General features: G+C 45.5%; 1 protein-coding gene across 1 annotated transcript; it reads right to left on the reverse strand.

The window, feature by feature from the left end:
* Positions 1–896: 896 nt before the first annotated feature.
* Positions 897–23,226, reverse strand: tecta (tectorin alpha). Its single transcript, XM_056284246.1, has 23 exons — positions 23,163–23,226; positions 22,870–23,009; positions 22,426–22,713; positions 21,504–21,641; positions 21,201–21,366; positions 19,745–20,157; positions 18,603–19,173; positions 17,837–18,447; positions 17,182–17,752; positions 15,611–16,078; positions 15,420–15,574; positions 14,155–14,812; positions 13,548–13,747; positions 12,728–13,108; positions 12,209–12,495; positions 7,362–7,642; positions 7,084–7,194; positions 5,504–5,706; positions 4,944–5,107; positions 4,369–4,617; positions 2,523–2,685; positions 1,416–1,500; positions 897–1,042 (listed from the first exon to the last, which is right to left on the reverse strand). The coding sequence occupies exons 1-23, from the start codon at positions 23,224–23,226 to the stop codon at positions 897–899; spliced, it is 6,513 nt and encodes a 2,170-aa protein (XP_056140221.1).

Below are 23,226 nucleotides of genomic sequence, written 5' to 3' on the forward strand. Positions count from 1 at the left end.
GAAGGAGCTGAGCCGGAAGGCAAAGCTCTCAATTTACCAGTCAATCTTCATTCCAATCCTCACCTATGGTCATGAGCTTTGGGTAGTGACCGAAAGGGTGAGATCACGGATACAAGCGGCTGTAATGAGTTTCCTCCATAGGGTGTCTGGGCTCAGCCTTAGAGATAGGGTGAGGAGCTTGGACATCCAGAGGAAGCTTCGAGTAGAGCCGCTGCTCCTTCGCATCGAAAGGAGCCAGTTGAGATGGTTCGGGCATCTGATTAGGATGCCTCCTGGGTGCCTTACTTTGGAGGTTTTCTGGGCATGGCCAACTGGGAGGAGACCCCGGGGTAGACCCAGAACTCGCTGGAGGGACTACATGTTCAATCTGGCCTGAGAACACCTTGGGATCCCCCAGGAGGAGCTGGAGGGCGTTGCTGAGGAGAGGGACGTCTGGAGTGCCCTACTTAGCTTGCTGTCACCATGAACCAACCCCGCTGAAGCGGCTGAAGATGAGATGAGATGAGATCAGATCAGATCAGATCAGATGATGCAAAAGATGCGTTCAAACGATGCTTTGTGGAGACTTCCAGCAAATCCTTCCAGTGGTCAAATGAGGCACTACACCTAACATTGTCAACGCTAGCCTGAAGGCACACAACGTGATTTACCCCGAGGCGCTTGAACACTGAGCCATTAATACAAACATTGGCAAAGAAGCTTGATGAATAGATTGAAAATTATGACGTTTGATAATTTTCGTTAATAACATTCATTTATCACATGTATCATATCATAAATTATCCTACATTTCATCATCGATTATATCGTAAAGATCAGATCATGTTGGTTGTTTTGGTGAGAACATTTCCCCCGAGCAACGCCAGGTACCTCTGCTAGTATATCTGTGCTTATGCTTATGTGTTCACACATTTCTGCTCACCCCGACAACTTTTGCCATCTCTTTGCAGCATCCCAGTCACACAGCTGCAGACAGGCCCAGTGGTCTTACTGGTACAGATCTGCTCACAGCCACCATTGTTTACTTCACACCAGTCAGATTCTGAAGAAAACATCAGGTTTTACAGTCAAAAGAGTAAATTCCCTGGGAACATGACAGAAATTTGAAAATTGTTCAGCAAAAGCAAAATATTTTTCCCAAATGTTGTCTAAGAAATCTAGTTAAAGTCTATTCAAGTTTAGTTCCTTTAGTGTGTGTGTGTGTGTGTGTGTGTGTGTGTGTGTGTGTGTGTGTGTGTCCAAACGCTGTCACACAACTGCAGCATACCCCACAATGAGATTTTGCCTTCTCAATATTTTTTAGGGGGAGGGGGCAACATGCCATATCGTTGTGCACACATGCTGAAGAGTCTCACAAGCATTTGCATGTAGACAAACGAACAGACCTGCCCACACAGACACAGATCCCATCTTACCTCTTTTTCTGATGGGTCCCACAGAAAGTATGTGCTGTTTATGTTCACTGTTCTTTGAGTACATCCTCCTGTTGTGTGGACAGTTCTGTGAGTGCAATATAGATAGATTAATAACCTGTGGACTTAGGTCAACAGTCATTTTTAAACAACTTTCCACCCCCCCATTTTCTCTCCAGTTGTACTTGGCCAATTACCCCACTCTTCCAAGCTGTCCCGGTCGCTGCTCCACCCCCTCTGCTAATCTGGGGAGGGCTGCAGACTACTGCATGCCTCCTTCGATACATGTGGAGTCACCAGCCACTTCTTTTCACCTGACAGTAAGGAGTTTCACTAGGGGGACGCAGCGTGTGGGAGGATCCCGCTATTCCCCCCAGTTCCCCCTCCCCCCCGAACAGGTGCCCTGACCGACCAGAGGCACTAGCGCAGCGACCAGGAATAATATCCACATCTGGCTTCCCATCCACAGACATGGCGAATCGTGTCTGTCAGGACACCCAGCCAAGTCGAAGGCAACACGAGAATTCGAACCAGCAATCCCCATGTTGGTAGGCAACGGAATAGACCACCATGCCACCCGGACGCCCACAATGTTTTTTTTTATCTATAGATTACTGCTAAACCATGGTGGTTCTCTTCTACTTGTACACGACATTTTATGCTCTTATGGAGACAATTTGCCTGTTTTACTGATATTTGGCATTCTCCTACATGAAGGCACACTTACAATATATGTCACACATTCGTGGCTATCAGATGATGACCGCGTAGCACTCTGTAATGACCTACTTTTCACTCTCACAGATGATAACACCGTTTCTGAATTAGCCGTGGAACTTCGGCATGTTTATTTTGCTCCATGCATAACGTGCACATAATCTGACTGACCCTCGTCTCCCTTCCCGCTCCCGTGGCTGCTCTGTTTTACTATTCCATAATTCCCTGTGTCCTTAAAGGTGTATTCCCCTAATACTGAACATCACACACTCCATGACACCAATTGGCAGCACTCAAATTTATCTGCTAATTGCTGACTCTTTAGTAAATTGCTCTGGATAAATGCATCCCCCAGATGAGTTAATGTAAAACAGAAATGTAAAAGGTCCTCACCACTTTGCAGGCATTTGTCTCTGAGTCACACAGGGACACATCACAATGGAGGTGGACCTCATCATAGTCTCCGATGAACTTGAAGACAGTTATGTGAAAGCGACAGGTGAGAGATACACCATTTTCCGCCATACCAATGGTGTTGTCCTTGATGTTTGGACACCTGCAGAATAGGGGATCAACATTAATGCAATGCATCAATGTTATTTTCCCTGATGAAGACATCGAACAAGATTTAACCATTGCCTATGTGATTTGGACAGGAATAGAAAAGATTCAGGATTATTTCTTGATATATTGATTATTCATAGCAAATATTGACTCATTGATAGAAATGTGTTCTGCAAATTGTAGAAAAAAAGTCTTATTATGATTATTTGATACACACACGATGATATGTAGTAATCTTATTCTGTTCTAATTCAAGTAATCCATCTTGCTTGTCTTTCATTCTGCTATCCTTTCTGTTGGTTTTGACTCTCAGAACTGCACTTCTGTTAGCTTGGTTCAGCCCAGTCAACCCTACATATGTTTAAATTAAACCTGGTTCACCCCTGTGCAGTGAAGCAGTGCTGGACTAAATAATCTACTCCAGTTAGAATGTGAACTGGATGCGTTATTATGTAGCCAGACCACATGCCACATGAGTTTATCTTTATTTTCAGGACTCTGACTGACACCAACCATCCCCAAACTTATTAAATCACCATGTTTAGGTTATACAAAAGTTCTTATTTGTCATTGCTATTTTTTGTGTTCCTTTTGTTTTTATGTACATCCATGTGATATTAGAAAGTTCACTATATGTCGAACAGTACCACTTCAACTTGGCAGAGTTCCCCTAAAATATATTGACTTGTAGTTGACTGAGGAAGTGGCTTTGGCATTTTAGTGATTTACTATGTATTGTTCATGTTACAGCTGTATTAAAATGTTCACTGCCCCCCCCTTTTCTCCCCAGTTGTACTTGGCCAATTACCCCACTCTTCTGAGCCGTCCCAGTTGCTGTTCCACCCCCCTGCTGATCCAGGGAGGGCTGCAGACTACCACATGCCTCCTCTGATACACGTGGAGTCACCAGCCACTTCTTTTCACCTGACAGTGACGAGTTTCACCAGGGGGATGTAGGGTGTGGGAGGATCACGCTATTCCCCTGGTTCACCCTCCCCCCTGAACAGGCGCCTCAACCGACCAGAGGAGGCGCTAGTGCAGCAACCAGGACACATACCCACACCCGGCTTCCTACCCACAGATATGGCCAATTGTATCTGTAGGGAACGCCCAACCAAGCTGGAGGTAACATGGGGATTCAAACCAGCGATCCCTGTGTTGTTAGGCAACGGAATAGACCCAATGGTTCACTGTTTTGTGGTTTCCAATGTTACTGTTGTTTGCCTGTGTCTGTTACAATTTGTACAGTAAACAAGATAAGATGATAGTTTTGTGAGTAGGGCGGGGGGCTGAATTAAGGAGAATGGAGAGAAAGAAAATAGGTTTTTAGAAACTCTAAAAAACAATCTGAAAATTGAACAAAACAATAGCACCACTACTGTAATAATAAATACACAAATCTACCGTGGGCATAGTTACAGTAACTTACTGGCCACTAGCTGCCAGTGATTTACTGTAAGTATCACAATAATTGTCTAACAGTGTAGACAAGGATGGTCAAATTTATGCTAATAAAAACCTAACCGAACTAAGAAACAAGGTTTTATACGAAACATATGACGTCAAAGACTCCATAGTTAAACAAGTCAGTAAACTTCAACCAGCAGCTTGGCTATCCAAGCCTCGTGTTAGTCTGGAAATACATTATTCATAAATACCCAATTATTTGTCTTACCCTCTCTCTATGATAATATAGCGAAGCCGGTCACTGCTGTAGCGGGTCGGTGTGGCCCAGCACATGTTTACGATGAGGATGAGTTGGTTTTCATCTGCACCCTCCACAAAGACCCCGACGAAGAGTATGTCTCGTGTGCTGAGCACCACCTCACCCTCCCTGTATGGCTGGCGGTAGGAGGAATTCTTATACAGAGCCATCTTGGTGATGAAGTTGCCCTCCTGAGTAGGAAGGGTGAGGTTGATCACACTGGACCATGATGGATAAGAAGGAGAAAAGGAAGAGGGTGACACTGATTGATTGATTGATTGATTGATTAATTGCTTGCTTGATTGATTGATTGATTGAGTGAGTGAGTGAGTGAGTGAGTGAGTGAGTGAGTGAGTGAGTGAGTGAGTGAGTGAGTGAGTGAGTGAGTGATTGAAAATTCTATAATTTAGGAAGAAGGACATGCTTGACTGCTGCAGTTTCTTAAAAGCTGAAAGAGCTTATTCCAGATGCTGCACATGGCTGTATTAACTATCTGTCTAAGCATGCATATAGCATGACACTGCACATATTCAATATTAGGCTACCTGAGCATGGGCTTGAGGACTGTCTCCAGAGAGATCTTGAGGTCCAGTTCATAAGCACAGGAGAACTCGACATTAATGGTTTTGTCTCTTGTAATGACATTCCCGGTGTTGTTCACACTCTCTATCCATACAGTATTCTTGTACATGATGTGCGTGCCATTGGACTGTCAAAGAGATGACCAGACATTTACAAAATTCAACTTCAAATACAATCAATTGGCAATCGGTGACTGACTTAAACCCAGATATGGAACTAGCATATAGGTCAAAGGAATTATGAAAACGTATCATACATGTGTTTGATCATTAAAATGTAAAACAACACTGGAGTCAAAAGACATGTAAATGTTAAAATTATCAAGGATAGCACAATAGGGTTCACAAGCTTATTTCCAATGTGGTCCTTGGGTGGGTGAGATTTTAGACAAGATGAGAGGGAATGCAAAAAGGCAGTTAAAAGAACTTTTAAAAACAATATAAAGTCACAAGGACTGAAATAAACTTAGAAAAAACACTGAACACTCATGCAGCAGGATGTGCATTGATATTAGCTCCCTGACCTGTACGATGGAGCCACAGTGTCCCTTGGTGTTGTTGATGTGGAAGGAGATGAAATCCTCTCCCTCGATGCCGGGGCAGTGCTGGTCATTGATCCTGACATCCTCTCTCTCAAAGCCCAGCTGGAAGAGTTTACATTTCGAGATGGACACCTCCATCTGTGCATGCTTACAGACCACTTCTGCCTGGATGATGTCGTCATCCACTAGGACAAATAAAAAGACCCACAGTAGTGACGCAACAAAAGTGCACAAATTGCATTGTGACATTCATTTGAAGTGTAAGAAATAACATTAACAATTTCACAGGCTAGCATTTGAATATCAGCCTTTTTCTTCTCAAAACTTCCTTACTATCATCCTTTACCTCTACCCCCTTTTTTTCTGTACCTCCCCAATGCGAACCACTCACCTTGGAGCTGGGCAATTCAATATTATTGTTATCATCTTTCAGTGGTATTGTATCGAGAGGAAATTTGGATATTGTCATATTGTAATACACAATTTTGTCTAAATTAAAGATAATGAGAATCTATTACCTATATTTAAAGAGAAATTTCACCAATGGTTTCATGTATGTGCAATCAGCACTGATGAGTAAGTAATGTAGTTGATTGAAGCAATAAAGTCATCACTGTGTGCTATACTGACGGTGAAATCAGAGTTGTCCTGCTCACAGGGTCCTTCCACCAGCGCCTACATGTACCGCAATACATTGTGTGTAAGCCTCTGTATTGTCATCCATAAAATCCTAGTGTTGTGGGATGTCATTTAGGTTAGTAGAGAGTATAAGGATGCGTTTTTTTTAACAGCAGCTAAGCCACTTTATTTGTCATTGGATTCTTGCGATGAATTTGTTCTCGCCATTTAACCAATCCTATTATATAGGAGCAGTGGGCAGCTGCAGTGCCCGGGGACCAACTCCAGTTCTTCTTTCCATTGCCTTGCTCAGGGGCACAGACAGGAGTATTAACCCTAACATGCATATCTTTTTGATGGTGGAAGGAAACTGGAGCACCCGGAGGAAACCCACACTGAGCATGCAAACTCCACACAGAAAGGATCTGTGATGGCCTGGGATTCGAACCCTGGACCTCCTTGCTGTGAGGCAACAGTGCTTAACCACTGGGCCACCATTAGAATAGATTAGAGTATGAGAAACCCAGACTAGCAGTTAGTTTTTCCAGCTGCCAACTGTCATTGCGATACATCCCTTGGCGGCCAGAAAAAAACATGGATTCACTGCCGCCCCAGAGATGCAGGGACAACTGCAGGTGTTTTTTATGTGCTATCCCTGTTGCAGATAGACAGAGATAAGGTTGGAGGTGAAGGGGAATTTTCTCTTGGATTTAAGCACAAAATGAGGTCTGAAATATTTGAGGGAGTGTTATTTGAAAACCAGTTTTGAGTTCATATTTTATTTTACATTACTAAACAGTTTGATGTGATGAACCTCAGCTGAATTCTTAAGTATGGTATTTTTGCAAACGTAAGCGGATATTGGGATGTAAATCGATATTGTGTAAAATTCCCTATGATTATCACCATAATAATATTTTTCATACTGCCCAGTACTAACTCACCCCCGGGGCTGCTGGGTAGCTCTGGACAGCCACACAGGTCCCCTCCATTCTCCTGCTCACAGGTATTGTTTGTACAGATCTCTCCTGCACAGGGGTCATAAATCCATTCTGCTAAAGACAGGCCCAAACACAATGTTAGCTGTCACACACAAGACATCCAGCTAACCACTTATATAAGTGTTTGGCTAACATTGTGATATCTAACACTGTAATTTGCTGTATGCCATGTGTTTGTGCCGTGCAGCTATCAGGAGGCTGGTGCCTGGCGATAGCCTTACAGCAGTTCTCTTGGGTGATCCACTTGGTGGTCAGGATGCCTAGGGAGCGGCAAGCCTCGGCATAGGCTGCCAGTGAGCCACAGACTTGAGCCTTGCGGTGATTGTAGCAGCCATCCAGGTAGCAAGATTGGTAGAAAGGTCGGGGATCCAGCAGACCGTGGCAGGGCTGAAAAAAGCCCTTCATCTGGGTCAGCTTCTGGCAGCTGTCTTCACCCTGAAGCCCCAGCACTGCTGTGTTCTCACAGGACTGGGCAAGTGCCACGTACTGGGTCTCATCACAACTAGAGAGAAGAGGTTATCATTTTACAATTACGCACTTATTTATTGAATTGATTGAAAGGGAAAAAATCATAATTGTCAACATGATCTCTATATATACAGTATGTTGAAAGGGATGAAACCCCATCAACAGATATACAATACGGAGCAGACTTTTGCATGCCTCTGAACCAAAATTATGCAGAAGACTGTCAGCCAGTGATGTCACTGGCAGACAATCTGTGAAGCTACGCTGGATCCACCATATGGGCAACCTGGGCATGTGCCCAAAGGCGTATAAGCCTCTGTGATGGGAGGAAAAAAAAGTACACGTTTTTTTTTTATGTTGGGCTCCACAGATATATGACACAAAGCTTGACCCATTCTCTTGATAATTATCTAATCAGAAAGAAATGAAAGTTGTTTCCAAGACAATGAAGTCTCGTGATTGATTATTATATTGGTGAGATGGCTGGGTAAGTGGTGACTGGTGAGCAAGCGGCAATACATTGTATCCATAGACAGGTGTCCTGTTTACAAACAGTACTGGGTACGTGCGCAGCCAGGGGGCAAAACTGCTCTGGTAGTAGCTCTCAAAAGATTATGAGATGCATAATCTGTTGAGAGCTACCAAAGCAGTTCAACAATGAGAATGTTGAGCATTTTCCACCCATCCTTATTCAGTTCAATTCAATTCAATTTACTGTCATTAAAAACAATGTGCAGGCACATGTTAAAAATGAAATGAGGGCTGTGGCTTCACCAAACAGTGCAAGAAAAACACACAAACACAGCAAACACAGTATAAGATATACACACGAAGACCAAAAGCTAAAAATAAGTTAAAAAAAGCAAGAGTACAAAATTTTTAAAAATATCTACAGACATTCAGTGGGTAGCCAGGTTCAGGTGGGCAACAGCTTGTGGAAAGAAGCAGTTTTTTGAGCCTGGTAGTGCAGGCTCTGAGGCTCCTGTAGCGCCTCCCAGAGCGCAGGGGGGAGAACAGTCCATGGTTGGGGTGGGTGGGATCTCTGCTGATGCTGAGACCCATTCAAAGGCAGCGTTTGTGATAAATGTCTTTTATGGCCGGGAGCTGGGTACTGGTGATATGCTGGGCCGCCTTGACGACCCGCTGCAGAGCTTCCTGGTCTACTGAGGTGCAGTTGCCGTACCACACTGAGATGCAGCTGGTCAGGATGCTCTCTATGGTTCAGTGGTAAAAGTTGGTGAGAATTTTGGGGGATAGACGGGCGCTCCTCAGCCTCCTCAGGAAATGCAGGCATTGTTGGGCCTTTTTCACAAGGGCCTGGGTGTTTGATGTCCATGAAAGTTCCTCGTTGATGTGGACTACAAGAAATTTAAAGCTGGAAACACGCTCCACTTCCACCCCATTGATGTGTATGGGGGAGTGGCTGCAGCTTCTAGACCTCCTGAAGTCCACAATCAGCTCTTTCATCTTCTGCACATTGAGGACAAGATTGTTGGTAGTACACCATGATGTGAGGTGCTGAATCTCATCCCTGTACGCCGTCTCGTCATTGTTGGTGATACGGCCAATGACTGTGGTGTCATCTGCAAACTTAACTATAACATTTGAAGGGTGAGTTGGCAGGCAGTCGTGCGTAAAGAGGGAGAAAAGGAGGGGGCTCAGAACACAGCTCAGTGTTCTGAGTCCCCTAAACCAAGTCAAGGTTAAAAACAGTGGAATTAATTTTCACCTGATCCACTATCAGTTAGGTTGTATCAGTGAGAAGTGCACGGGAAAATTTGCCAAACAGCAGAAAATGGACGGCGTTAACCAAAAGCCCAATGGGGCTGCAGAAAGAAAAAAAAAAGAAATGGAAAGGAAATGAAAGAAGTGGCCACAATAAAAAAATGTCTCGCTAACAAGTAGTTCTGTTTTTTTTTCCAAAAAAGCAAAACAAAGTGAAGAAGAGGGCGTTCCGATGGAGGATGTCGAGCTAGCAGTAACGATAGCCTGGAAGTGTCTACCATCGGTTGCGGCCGAAAACGTTGGCCTGGAAGTCTTTAGCTCCAGCAGTGACACACTGTCTCTCTGCTAGGGGTACAGAAAGATAGAGAAGTCTGAGCTTGTGAGGGATCTGGATTTTGAGGACTTGATCACAGAGTTTGCAAAGAAAATCACTGTGATGTGATGTTGCTATATTGTATTGGAATCAATTTGTCAAATTCATTATATGTTGGTTTTTGCAGTTCTGTGTGACGTTGCCTAGCTCACTTAGTGAGCCTTATTTTGAAACCTGCATTCAGCTGTGCTGTGTGATGACCTCAGGAGGGCATTGTTGTAAGCCTATTCCTAGTCAGTCACATTATTATGTATCAGTAATAACTGGTGTGCTGTCTGCTTGGGTGGTTTCCATGAACACAAATATTACCATAGACTAGAGTCATACACTGCCTTGGGATGATTTAATCCATTGTTTCCTTGTCTTGTGATTTGTGAGTGAAATGGCAGTACTTGCTCAGCTGGCCTGGTTATTCAGCTTTTGACCAATAGGTGTGTGATTATGGTCTGGTGGATTTGACATGCCAGCTTGACTGGAAGCTCAAAATAATTAAGGTGGGGTTTGATGGTTGGGGCATGGGGTGGGCGTGGCGTGTGCATGGTGTGTGTGTGTGGGGTGGAGGTATGAGCTTCAGTGCCCAGGGGCTCCTATGGGTACTAATCCAACCTTGCTGTGAAGGTGTGAATCTGTGAACCTTGCTCTCTTGTTTGCCAATAGGCTGCAATGAATAAGAAAAGGCAAATGACAATGTTGCATACTGCTCTATAATGTAGCATTGTTATTTGCATTTTCTTATACAGCTGTATGTAGCATCCATCCATCCATCCATTATCCAAGCCACTTATCCGAATTCAGGTCACGGGGATGCTGGAGCCTATCCCAGCAGTCATTGTATGGCAGCTGGGGAGACACCCTGGACAGGCCGCCAGGCCATCACGGGGTGGACACATTCACATCGAGGGACAATTTAGTATGGCTGATTCACCTGACCTATATGACTTTGGACTGTGGAAGGAAACCGGAGCACCTGGAGGAAACCCACACAGACACGGGGAGAACATGCAAACTCCACATAGAGGATGACCCGGGATGACCCCCAAGGCTGGACAACTCCGGGGTTTGAACCCAGAACCTTCTTGCTGTGAGGCAACACACTAATCACTGTGCCATCATGCCACCAATGTATGTAGCATTGATATTCACATTTTCTTAAACAATGCAGTGTGTCAGCAAACTGGGAATCAAGTTTTCACATCGTGTGAAAACTTGCTGAAAACTCACAATTTGGAAACTACAACCCTTCCTTTCCGGTTTGCTATTACCTTCAGAGAGCAACATCAAAATTTGCTACATTGCATAAGAAAATTTGGCTAACAATGCTGCATACAGCTGTTGTAGCGAATGCAACCGAATGCCATTTAAAGACAGCAATTCAGATTGTCCACCCTTGATGTCACTGACGGACACTATTCTGCAGTATTTTGTTGGCATTTCAGAGACACACAGAGGACTGCTCAGTGTTATCACTGATGACGAAGCGTTATCCCCACAACATATAAAGAGAGATAATATTTAACATTGTGATTGTTCCCCTTTAAGGATATTCAGATATTCAATTCTTATCATAACTGATCTCTCGACAGTTGATGTATATCCATCCATTATCCGAACCTCTTATCCTGCTCTCAGGGTTGCGGGAATGCTGAAGCCTATCCCACCAGTCATTGGGCGGCAGGAGGGGAGACACCCTGGACAGGCCACCAGGCCATCACAGCAGTTGATGTATAGTGTGAGAAAATTTAAAAAGTTCACCCCAAATCTTTTCTGAGGGGATATGTGACAAAAACATAGCTGCTACACTGAACTGTTTGTGCACATGACTACCTAAAGGTTATATTACAAATGAATGATATTATAAAAAATAAGATAAATATATTTTATATATAATATAAATATTATAAATGGGGCGGGCTAAGCTAACTGCTAGCCCATGCAGACTGGCAATTCCGATAACGCCGAGGGCGGTCTGGCGGCGGCCTCACCTAGCGTTGACTGTTTTTAGTGTTGTCATGTGGAGTGTGGGGAGCTGTGTTGAAGGTATCTGGCTAGGAGAGCTAGCGTTGGATCGGCTGGGTGAGCCTGGTCTGTTGCGTCTGGTGGGCCCAGGGACCATGACTCTGCCTGGAGCTGCGCCCGTGGAGGAAACACCGAGGGCGGTCTGACAGGATGCGGAAGCGGGGCAGGCTAAGCTAACTGCTAGCTCATGCAGACCGGCAGTTCCAACAGTCATCCCGGCAATGATTTTTTTTTTGTAGTTTGATCATATGTGTTGTAGTTTTTAGATATGTGTTTTTGTCTTTGTGTTGTACTGCTGTGGGCTGGAGGAAACGATATTTCATTTCATTTCACGTACTTGCGTACATGAAATGAAATGACAAAGTGTCCCTGATTCCTGAAGAAGTCGTAGATTAAATCTAAACCTATTTTTGAGAAAGGCCTCCAAATTGTTCCTAAAGAAGCATAGTGTAAATACTGTACCACCATGCCTCTGTCAAGCCTCACCTGTTCTGCATACCATTGGTCTTCCAGCTCTGGGCCAGCTCCAGGGCACTGACAGCTGGTTTGCCCCTGGAGGTGATGTAGTCGTCACTGGGGTCTCCATTGAAGTTCCCACACAGGCCACACACCTTGTTCTGGAGCCGCTGACCCATGGTGATGCTGAGCGTGTTGAAGCGGTTGTAGCGTACCTGGATGTCCTGGGGTGTATCGATGACGAGAAAGCCTTCTGAAGTAGACAAACGTGTCATCAGCCCTGTGACAAAGGGTACCGATACCGGTGTGCCATTAACCTGGGGGGAAAATAGGTAAGAGAAGAAAGAACTATTGACAGATATTGATAGCATACGACACATGGGTACTTTGGTTTGAAATCAAATACGTGAAAGCATGCATTGCATCCTGTATGCATAGCCTTGCATATAGACACACATTGGTGCATACACACACACAAAATCCAAGTTTGTCAAAACAAATCAATAATCAGTGACTAAAGCATCCCTGCATGACCTTTGAAATGCTGACCTTGACAGTGCTGCCAGAGATGAGTATATTCTCTTCATTGATGTAGAGATAGACATGGGAGATTGTGGTGAGGTTAGGTGTGCTCCACTTGTCAAAGTTGGCTATAAGCTGGAAGGAGAGGTCAGGTAATTTGTGACAATTGGTAGACAGGACGAAGGAACAGGAGGCGGGGAGACGCAGGGAGGCCCCGTCGAAGGTCTTAAAGACCCCACCACCGGAGGCCACGCAGTGCTGGGAGCGTCGTGTGAAGCAGCCCCTCACACCATAGCGGAGGGTGCACTCTTCCTCTGCCTTGCAGCGGCGCGGGTCACACTGGATCAGGTTTCGCCCGATGCATTGGCAACGCTTGGTGCAGTCACCGTTCCAAAACAGCTGCTTCGGCTAACATGAATAGACAGAAAGAGTCAGGGGGTTTGCCAACTTAGTATGTAAACTGTATGTAAACTGTATGATAATGGATTATATTCCATTCATATTCATATTTCATTATTATATTATATTTATATTATCCATCCATCCATCCATTATCCAAACCACTTATTCTGCTGTCAGGGTCGTGGGGATGCTGGAGCCTATCCCAGCAGTCATTGGGTGGCAGGCGGGGAGACACCCTGGACAGGCCGCCAGGCCATCACAGGGCCTTCGGCACCAAATGTAGTTAACCAGCTATTTTATAATATTTCATTGTATTATATTTCAAACACGGCATGGATCCTTGTTTTAGCTTGTAAATGAGCAGTTTCCTATCTACTATAACGAATAGTAGTTTATCCAGGATAAAGGCAGGAGTTCTCTCATGGATTGCAGAAGCAACACTAACCTCGTAGTACTTGCTGTCAGTGTAGCAGCCGCAATTTTGAGGCAAGATGCAACTCTTGCCATTGAGCACATAGCCCTGGTCACACTGGCATCCCTCTACACAATCCTGGGTGCAATCTCTCTGGCCACGGGCAGGGGCACACTGGGGTGGGCACACTGACATGCAGCTGGAGTAGTGGCTGTTTGGTGGGCAGCTCTGGACTGGGAGCAGGCATAATGACAAAGGCATTGCTAATTATTGGACCTTCTTCATTATTTCTTTACTAATGCCATTTTAATTACTGACTATCTACTATAGCCATTAACTTATTTTGATAATTTAACAAAAGGTCTTTGCAAGTTTTCACTATCCCAAAAGTCAGAAAACATTATTTTCATATATGCCCTCCTTGACGTTGGTCTCATACAGGTAGAGAAGTGCAGTGCCGTGAATTTGTTGCAGCTTCCACAATTTGCGAATATTTCTTTTTCTCAAGCTAGATACAGAATTTATGAAAATGAGAATGTACATGATCATGAGTCTTAAAAGGCAAGACCCTGACAGCTGCACATGTGCAACAGTCAAAACACATGAAGATATGAAAGCTAAACCAAGGTTGTGTACCCACCACAGGGTGTGTCACTCCTCCAGCCAAAAACAGGCACTCCTTGGATTTGACAGGTGCTGGCATAGATTTGCAGCCAGTTACAGATGGTGTCCCGAGCTCCTTGGTCCAAACATGTGTCTTGCAAACAACTCTGATAGAAGAATGCTGGCGCAACCTTGCTGTGACAGCGTGCAAACACACCTCCTCGGTCTGCAATCAGCCCACACAGCCTCACAGCCTCTGGCTCAACAAACACATACAGCCCATCACCAATGTGGAAACGCATGCCTGTGTTGCCCTCATCGGCCACCTCCTCAGCACCAGCATTCATGTTTGCGTCTGCCACCATAAGTGGGGCATCATTGGACAGGCTTTTTTCTGCCATGCCACAACGTGGGCACGAGTCTCCACAACCCACTTGGCAGAAGGTGTCCCTCTCTGCCCAGGACATGCCATAGTCAGTGGTTGTCAAAGTGGGTGAGAATAAAGGTATGCCTTGGCAGAGGCCACAAGAGGTGTTGTAGAGGTTGCGGGGTATGGTGAGCAGGAGAAGAGTGTTCCAGTCAAAGGCCACCTTCAGTCCAAAGTCTGTCTCCAGAATTAGTTGCATGCCGGAAGTGAAGATGCTGACTTTCCCTGGCCCCAGTTTTAGAGGAAGATACAGACGCTCCTTATTCACCTGGACAGAGAGAGATTAACTCACACTTGTAAACCTTTTTCCAACATTCTTTTGCCTCTTTAGCTCCACAATCAAACAAATGTTATTGCATTTCTGGGTATTTGTCATATAACTTGACAATATGGTGAGGGAGAGAGAGAGAGAATGAGTTAGTGTGAATGAACGAACATGTTCATCTATGTGTGTGTGTGTGTGCGTGTGTGTGTGTGTGTGTGTGTGTGTGTGTGCGTGCTGGTATGACTGTGTGATTTCTGTTTCAGCTCAGATCTTTGAGTCAGTTTGTGAACCTATTCCAAATGTCACTCAGGGTTAGGGTTTGGTCTGAGCCAAATCCAGTGTGTGAAAGGATGCCCATTGAAATCAGATCCACCTTAAGCCAATCAAAGAGGAATTCACCCTCTGCCTGGTCATTCTATCAGCTTGATTAGAAATAACTTGCCCCTACAAATACAACTATGACCTTCATAGGTCATTAAAGAATTGAGAATCCAGTAGAATTTTCTGTCAGCTTGCTGTTCCTTGTCCAGGTGCTTTCTAGGGTAACAACAATTTTAAGACATAACTCTTTTTTGTTGTTGTAAAACTTTGTCATTCTTTATATACTCACTGTGATGGTGTTCTTATAGGTTTGAGACACCTCGATCTCATAATCGTAGACCTCCAGAACAAAGCCTCTCACCCAGATTGCTTGGCCTGTGTCTCTTTCCTCATTACGAGCTCCCAGTTTAAATCTGGGGAAGGTACCAGAAGTTTCAGTGACCGCTGAATAGTCCGCAGCCTCTTCTCCCTGCCCATTACCCTCTACCCCACAGCTGGTGGTGGCCATTCTTAGAGTGCAGGAGCTCTGCAACTCAAACGGCACGCCACCGAATGGCAGAAAGTGCCCGTAACCTGCTGCCACGCATAGGGCCTCGGTGCGTGGCTGGCAGAAGTAGAGGCCATCGCTCTCCTGGCAGTACTCCTCAGGGTGGCAGGGTGTGAAATGACAGTACACACTGTTGTCAGAGCCGTTGCAGTAGCAACGCTCCTGACACTCCCAGTCACTCCAAAACGTCTGATTGGTGGCCAGCTGGCGCCCCTGGCTCATACAGCCACAGTCACTGCGTGCCACACACAGGCCGTCCCGTAGTGCGAATCCCTCCTCACACTGGCAGTCCTCCTGGCATGGCAGAGGGCAGGGCTCCATGGGCTCATCCAGGTTGGCACAGGTCAGAGGGCATGCACTTGTACACTCTTCAAAGTGACTGTTTTCTGGACAAGGCAGTGCTGTAGTAGAAACAAGAGGTGAAAGGAAGAGAGAAAGGAAGTCCTCACTGGTGATAGATAGAAGTAAGCATGGAGGGAGGGTAGAAAACTAAGAGGAAATATTAGTTAAAGTAATAGTTTGGAATTTTTGGAAGTCTATTACTATTTTATGCAATTAATGGGGGGACTAATCCACCATCCTCTTTCAGTGTAAAAAAAAAAGCGCTCCATGGTTCAGCCAAAGCTAACATGATGCTACAGCAGTCTATCATAGCAAATTTGAGTGATGAATTCAAAATTCACCACTTAAATTGAAAAAAAAAGAATGATTTAGGTTTTTACAGTTGGTAGCAATCATTTCCTATAGACCCTTTTACAGTTGGTACACAGTGATCATGTGATTTTATATGCGCGCACATTTTGGCAGCAAAAAATGGATTTTATTATTTGCGACCATACAATTGTATGCTACAACCTCTTATTTATGCTACAATATAACTTCTATTTGTTTTGACAGCCACTTATATATTTATCTAGACTCATTTTATTGCTTGTAGCCACAATCTTGGCCTGTTTGCATTGAACGGTATTTTACCCGATGGAATGCAGTAAAAATTAATACCTTCAGTTTTGCTAGACCTGTTCTGGCATCTACAACACAACAAGATGACTTTTTAAAAAGGTAAATATCAATCGATCAAAAATCCACTTGCACTCCGCATTGATTGGAGATGGAGAAGTTGCCTCTTTTGCTGCCAAAATGCGCGCACATACTACGCATGATGTAGGTCATAAAAGGGTCTATTGTGATACTGAAACACAGTCTACAAGCGATTACCAAAGTCTTTACCAGCAAAGCGAACATGAAGAGGGAGTTGACAATATAAATGAATGTACATTTACGGGATGACCATTCAAATTCGTACATCATATTAACATGTTCAATTGCATAGAACTATTGATGGCATGCTGGATCTGCATGTGCAGTATGAAGAAAAGGATGGCTGATTGAAAGTGGAAGTGACCCATTAATGTAAAATAAGACAAGCCTTAAAAAAATCTGAACTACTCCTTATGCATTATTATAGCATAGACACATTGTAATAGAGGCAGTATCCACTCACGGCAGTTAGTGGCGCTCCTCCAGGAAGCCAGGCCCACCTGAGCATCCTGACATGCAGAGGCGTAAGCCTGCAGTGATGAACATAGAGCTGAACGGTTCCCCTCCTTCACACACATGTTGTAAAGGCAGTTCCTGAAGAACGGTGATGGGTTAACTGCTGCGTGACATGCCAGGAAAGAACTATTCCCCGGGTCATTGATGTTCCCACACATCCAGGGGCTCTGGTAGAGACGCAAGTCTGTGCACATACGATAGAGATCGTCGCAGTCGCCATTGCAGGTGAGGTCATCTGCAATGGCCCGCCAGCCCTCTGTGAATTGCTCGGTGGACTCTGCTAGACGTCCACTGGGGAGGCGGAGGTCATCTGTGGTGTTGCTGTTGAACACACCGCACAGACCACAGGTGGCATTATAGAAGATTGTTGAGAGTGAGATGTTGAGAAATCCCTGGCGTGTGTAATGGACACGTAGCAGACCACTGGACTCCACCACTGTGGCATTGCCTGGGGCTCTGTAGATTGTCATCAACTCCAGTGGGTGGACATATGGCAGCGCCACCACTTCTCCATTCACCTGGAAGGCAAAAAATGCCAGTAAAAATTTTGGGTTACCAACTCAACCCAAATATTGACTTGGCTCAGTGGAGAAAATACTAACCTTCACTGTTTCTAAATCCGACCCTCCCATTTGGGCTTCCAGGTAGGCCACCCTTACAACCACAGGCCTTATCCAAGTGGGGCCTTTGTTTACCAGTCGCCTGCCTATCTTCACCTCCACAGTTGATACATTAGCTGGTGCTGCGACACATAGCTTAAGGAGGTAGTAGGAGCTGTCATCCGGGAAGGGCAGAAAAGTGCCATCAAAAGATGACAGCACTGAGTTCTGGGCGATGGAGCACATTCCCTCCCTACGAGGGTAACAGCCCAGTAAGCCCACCTCAGCCATACACACCTCGCCCTCCTTGCAGGAGTCGTTGAAGCAAGAGATTTCCCCGGCAGGCCCACAGATGCATCGGAGCGTACATTCCCCACCTTCACTGCTGGGGCCTGCCCAGAAAGTGTCATTTAAGGGATAGTAGAGGCCATCCCGCTCGCAGCCACAATCTTCATGCTGCACACAGCGGCTGCCACTCAGGACGTAGCCTGTGTCACACTGGCAACCCTCGGTGCAAGGATGGGCACAGTACAGGGGAGCAGTAAGGTCCGAGCAGGAAGCAGGGCAGGCACTTGTGCACACCTCATAGTGGCTAAACTCTGGACATGACAAGGCTTAGAGCCAATAAAAAGAAGAAATGATATCAGATCCTACAACATAACTGGGTAAATCACTTCAAGTTGGAGGAGCTGTGTAGAGCCAATCAGAAATAATTCAGCACACAGAATTTAATACAGATTAATACTTCAGAGTCATGTTTTGAACTCACCACAGAAATTACGAGATCTCCAGGGTCGTATGGTGACACCCAAGGCCTGGCAGGCCAGTGTGTAGGCCTGAATAGCCTGACAGAGTGTGGTGATGTTGTCTCTGTTGCTGCACATATCATATACACAACTATAGACGAAAGCTGTAGGGTCAACCACGGCTCTACAGTCCCTAAAGGGACCATCAGTTTTGTTGATCAGGCCACAGTAGTCAGAGCGAAAGTAAAAGGCTTCTGTAACTGCGTCGCATACACTGCAGTTTTGGTCACAGCCGTCAGTACATCTCCAGTCTGTATCCTCTGCTCGCCAGCTGCCGCCTAGCTCTACCACGCTCTCTGCTAGCGAGCCATCAGGCAGCACAGGGTCATCAGCAGGGTCATCGTTATAATTACCACAAAGACCACAAGTGTTGTTGAAGTAGGAGCTTGGTAGGGAGATAGATGCATAGTGTTGGCCATCATAGGCTACCAACAGTCCAAAGTCTGTTTCTAATGCAACAGCAACCCCGGACTGATAGACTCTGATGGCACCATGCTGGAGTTGGACTGGCAGGGTTTTCATCAGACCATCCACCTAAAGAGAGGAGCAGTGGAATATCCACAACAGGGACAATTAAATGTAATTTTGTCAACATAACCCCCCCCCCCTTTTCTCCCCAATTGTATCCGGCCAATTACCCCACTCTACCAAGCTGTCCTGGTCACTGCTCCACCCCCTCTGCTGATCCGGGGTGGGCTGCAGATTACCACATGTCTCCGATACATGTGGAGTCACCAGCCGCTTCTTTTCACCTGACAGTGAGGACTTTCGCCAGGGGGACGTAGCGCATGGGAGGATCACACTATTTCCCCCAGTTCCCCCTCTCCCCCGAACCGACCAGAGGAGGCGCTAGTGCAGCGACCAGGCCACCTACCCACATCCGGCTTCCCGCCCGCAGACATGGCCAATTGTGTCTGTAGGGACGCCCGACCAAGCCAGAGGTAACACGGGGATTCGAACCGGCGATCCCCATATTGGTAGGCAACGGAATAGACCACTACGCTACCCAGATGCCCCAAACAAAATTCCATTTAATTGAAAGTGAAGGCAGTTTTCAAATTTAGGCTTCACCTTTTATCGGGACAAATACAAGATAGACTCTGACCTGGACAGTTCCCAGACTGCCCTTGGGCAGTGTGACTCGGTGACTGTACACCTCCACGGTGACATCTCTGAGCCAAGACACAGAGGCTGCGCCGCGGTTCTCATTTTTGGCTTCCACACTAAAGAAGGGCAGCCCTGCCACCTCCCAGCAGGGCCGTGCCAACAGGTAAGAGCAGGTGCCTTGAAAATGGTAGAGGAAGCCATCAAAGGTGTGGTAATGGGGGTCACCAAATACAACGCAAGTGCTAGTGCGGGTAGGCTGGCAGTAGAAGGCTCCCTCCTGTTGTTCGCAGTTCTCCAGTTGTCCGCATGGAGCCTCTTGGCAAAGGACTTCATTGTTTGTATCTAGACACCGGCATCGCTGTGAACACTGGTCAGACAGCCAAAAGATTTCACCTCTTCTATAAAAACGACCTAGAGAGGGTGTAGTATAGATGAACACACATAACAGGCATTATAAAAACAGTTAAAGCATTTTGTTTAATTAGTTACTATGTTGTAAAAAAAGTGCCACCTCCTCTGATAAAATTATTGCTTGAACATTTATCAAAATTATTATTTATTTATTTATTTAGCATTTTCTGCTTTATTCGAAAGGACTCAGCCTTGATATGTGGTACGCGCTCTACCAGATGTGATCCAGGGGCACCCAAACTATTCTCTCTTTTTTTTTATTTTTCCCCCTTTTTCTCCCCAATTGTACCCGTCCAATTACCCCACTCCTCCGAGCCATCCCGGTCGCTGCTCCACCCCCGCTGCTGATCCGGGGAGGGCTGCAGACTATCACATGCCTCCTCTAATACATGTGGAATTGCCAGCCACTTGTTTTCACCTGACAGTGATGAGTTTCGCCAGGGGGACATAGTGCGTGGTAGGATCACGCTATTCCCCCCAGTTCCTCCTCCCCCATGAACAGGTGCTCCGACCGACCAGAGGAGGCGCTAGTGCAGCGACCAAGAGACATCCGGCTTCTCACCCACAGACACAGCCAATTGTGTCTGAAGGGATGCACGACCAAGCCAGAGGTAACACAGGGATTCGAACTGGGATCCCTGTGTTGGTAGGCAACGGAATAGAGTGCTACGCTACACGGATGCCCCAAAACTATTAATTTTTAATGAAAAATGGGTCAAGTAAGACCTTAGTTGAAATCATCAGGACCTTGAATTATTAAAACCTTGGTTGAAATTATTAAGGCACTGAGACCTCTCCTCATTGCAGTGTTGATATTCAAGAAATTCAAAGCAATATGGAAGGATGACCGTAAGGGGATTCCTTTTTCAAAAAAAAGAAAGAAAGCATATTCCATAATAAAATAGCATGGCCATTGTTACCCTTGTAACTAGAGTTAGAAGAGTGAAGTTACTTTACTTGTGATATAACTCATGTCCCTATGCCAGCAAAGGAAGAAAAAAAAATAGACAAAATTAGAGGTGTTTCTCAAACTTTGAACTTGCCATTGTAGCTGCATCCATTGGCAGGATCTATCAGATCAGCATCTATACGAAAGAGCCAGCGCCCCGGAAGGTTTACATTGGTTGTTTGTTCAATGTTCACTATGTCATTTGAGCGTGACCCTGGCAGATTGAAGAAGTGGCCGATGTCCCCTCCGTTGAAACCTGACTGAATAGGGGAGAGGTGTGAGGTTGTGAGGTGAAACATCTATTATTAAACACGTCTATTAGCATTTTCTCATAACAGAACATGGTAAGAAGTCTGTTGGTCATGACCTTGACCTTGGGGTATCATGACTAGGATACCTGTGCTGTTGTCCCACCCAGTCCTGTTAAAGGATCTCCTCCGCTGGCTGTCCCTGTGCTCCATGTGATTTCTCCATAGTTGAACATAGAGAAGAATGTCACACCATCTGAGATCAGTACGGTCTGGAATGTATTAACCTTTTAATGTAAGATGAAATAAAATAATTTCACTAAGGGTAAAAGCAAGTGAATGGACCTTGTAAGACTCAAGAGAAACTACCAACTTTTAGAACCAAACCTTTAATACATGAACACAATTCTTTTTTTTTTCTTTTGTGGATTTTCCCCCCTTTTCTCCCCAATTACACCCAGCCAATTATCCCACTCTTCCGAGCCGTCCCGGTCATTGCTCCCCCCCTCTGCCGATCCAGGGTGGGCTGCAGAGCAGACTACCACATGCCTTATCCAATACACGTGGAGTCGCCAGCCGCTTCTTTTCACCTTACAGTGAGGCGTTTTGCCAGGGGGACGTAGCATGTGGGAGGATCATGCTAGTCCCCCCAGTTCCCCTTCTCCCGTGAACAGGCGCCCCGACCGACCAGAGGAGGTGCTAGTGCAGCGACCAGGACACATACCTACATCTGGCTTCCCAGCCTCAGACACGGCCAGTTGTGTCTGTAGGGATGCCTGACCAAGCCAGAGGTAACACGAGGATTTGAACCAGCAATCCCCGTGTTGGTAGACAATGGAATAGACCACTACCCGGATGCCCCATGAACACAATTCCTATTCTCATAATTGCATTTGAGCACAACATTATTCAGTGCTACCATAAGTTATAAGTTACAAAAAGGTGAGCAAAGAGCCAGTAATCTTTGAATATTAACAACACCAACAATCCCTGCTTGGTCACCAGGTCCGCTCTACGCAGCCGTGAGAAAGTTTGACAGCAATTACAAGTCAGGTAGGTTGTGTACGTTACCGGGGTTGTTTGGCTGCCTCCATAGAAGGTGACCTGGTGCCATGTTGCGATGAAAACCCAGGTGGCTGTGAAGGTAGGCATGTTTTTGAAGTACTTGCGGACATCCTGAGTAGCCCGCTCTAGTATCTCTGCTTCAGTGGTCTCACGGTAGTACACATCTCCACGTATGCCATTGTGCACATCTGCCCAAAGGGGGGCAATGAATGACCTACTGTCACTCAGAGGAAAGGCCTCTGGTGTGAATTGGCTCACCTGCACGTTGAAGGAGATCACACCATTGTTGTTGACCTGTCAGCATAAAAGTATAAAAGTTAAGATTTGTTTCACCATTATGCAGTGTACTATACACTCATCATAACCCAGACATGAATAAAGTGTAAAATGGATCCTTGTTGGATTCCCTCTAATGATAATGCCGCGATGATGGCTTTGATCAAGGCTTACAAAAATGGACCGGTAGGGTATGTTGAAGAAAATGAATGGGATGAGCAGAACAACTTCTGGAGAACTCCCATCATCCATTTTGGGGGTCTCTAGATCCCGATGGCTGGATCCAAAGGGGTAGAGAATATCCTGAGTAGTAGCTAAAGGAGGATGATGAAGTGATACTGGTCAAGCTCAAACAGTAGAATGTTTTGGACAAAATATGACATCAGCTCACAAAGAAATAATCACGGATTAGTGGTGGGAGAGGTGGTATTATTCATGATGAGTGACTGTAAAGAAAAGTATCATACCTCCCCCTTGTGCCAATATGCTGAGGAGGTGGAGCACAATAACTGGATTGCCTGGCCTGACCAT

Source organism: Lampris incognitus, chromosome 8 (assembly GCF_029633865.1).
Source record: "Lampris incognitus isolate fLamInc1 chromosome 8, fLamInc1.hap2, whole genome shotgun sequence".
Lineage (NCBI taxonomy): Eukaryota > Metazoa > Chordata > Actinopteri > Lampriformes > Lampridae > Lampris > Lampris incognitus.

Excerpts from the sequence above, each read along its gene's own strand:
- tecta (XM_056284246.1), bottom strand. The coding sequence starts at position 23,226 with ATGGTCAGGCCAGGCAATCCAGTTATTGTGCTCCACCTCCTCAGCATA. Across the intron at positions 22,714-22,869 it reads TACCCTACCGGTCCATTTTT|GTCAACAACAATGGTGTGAT; the intron begins GTAAGCCTTGAT and ends TTATGCTGACAG. Across the intron at positions 20,158-21,200 it reads CAATGGATGCAGCTACAATG|GTCGTTTTTATAGAAGAGGT; the intron begins GCAAGTTCAAAG and ends CACCCTCTCTAG.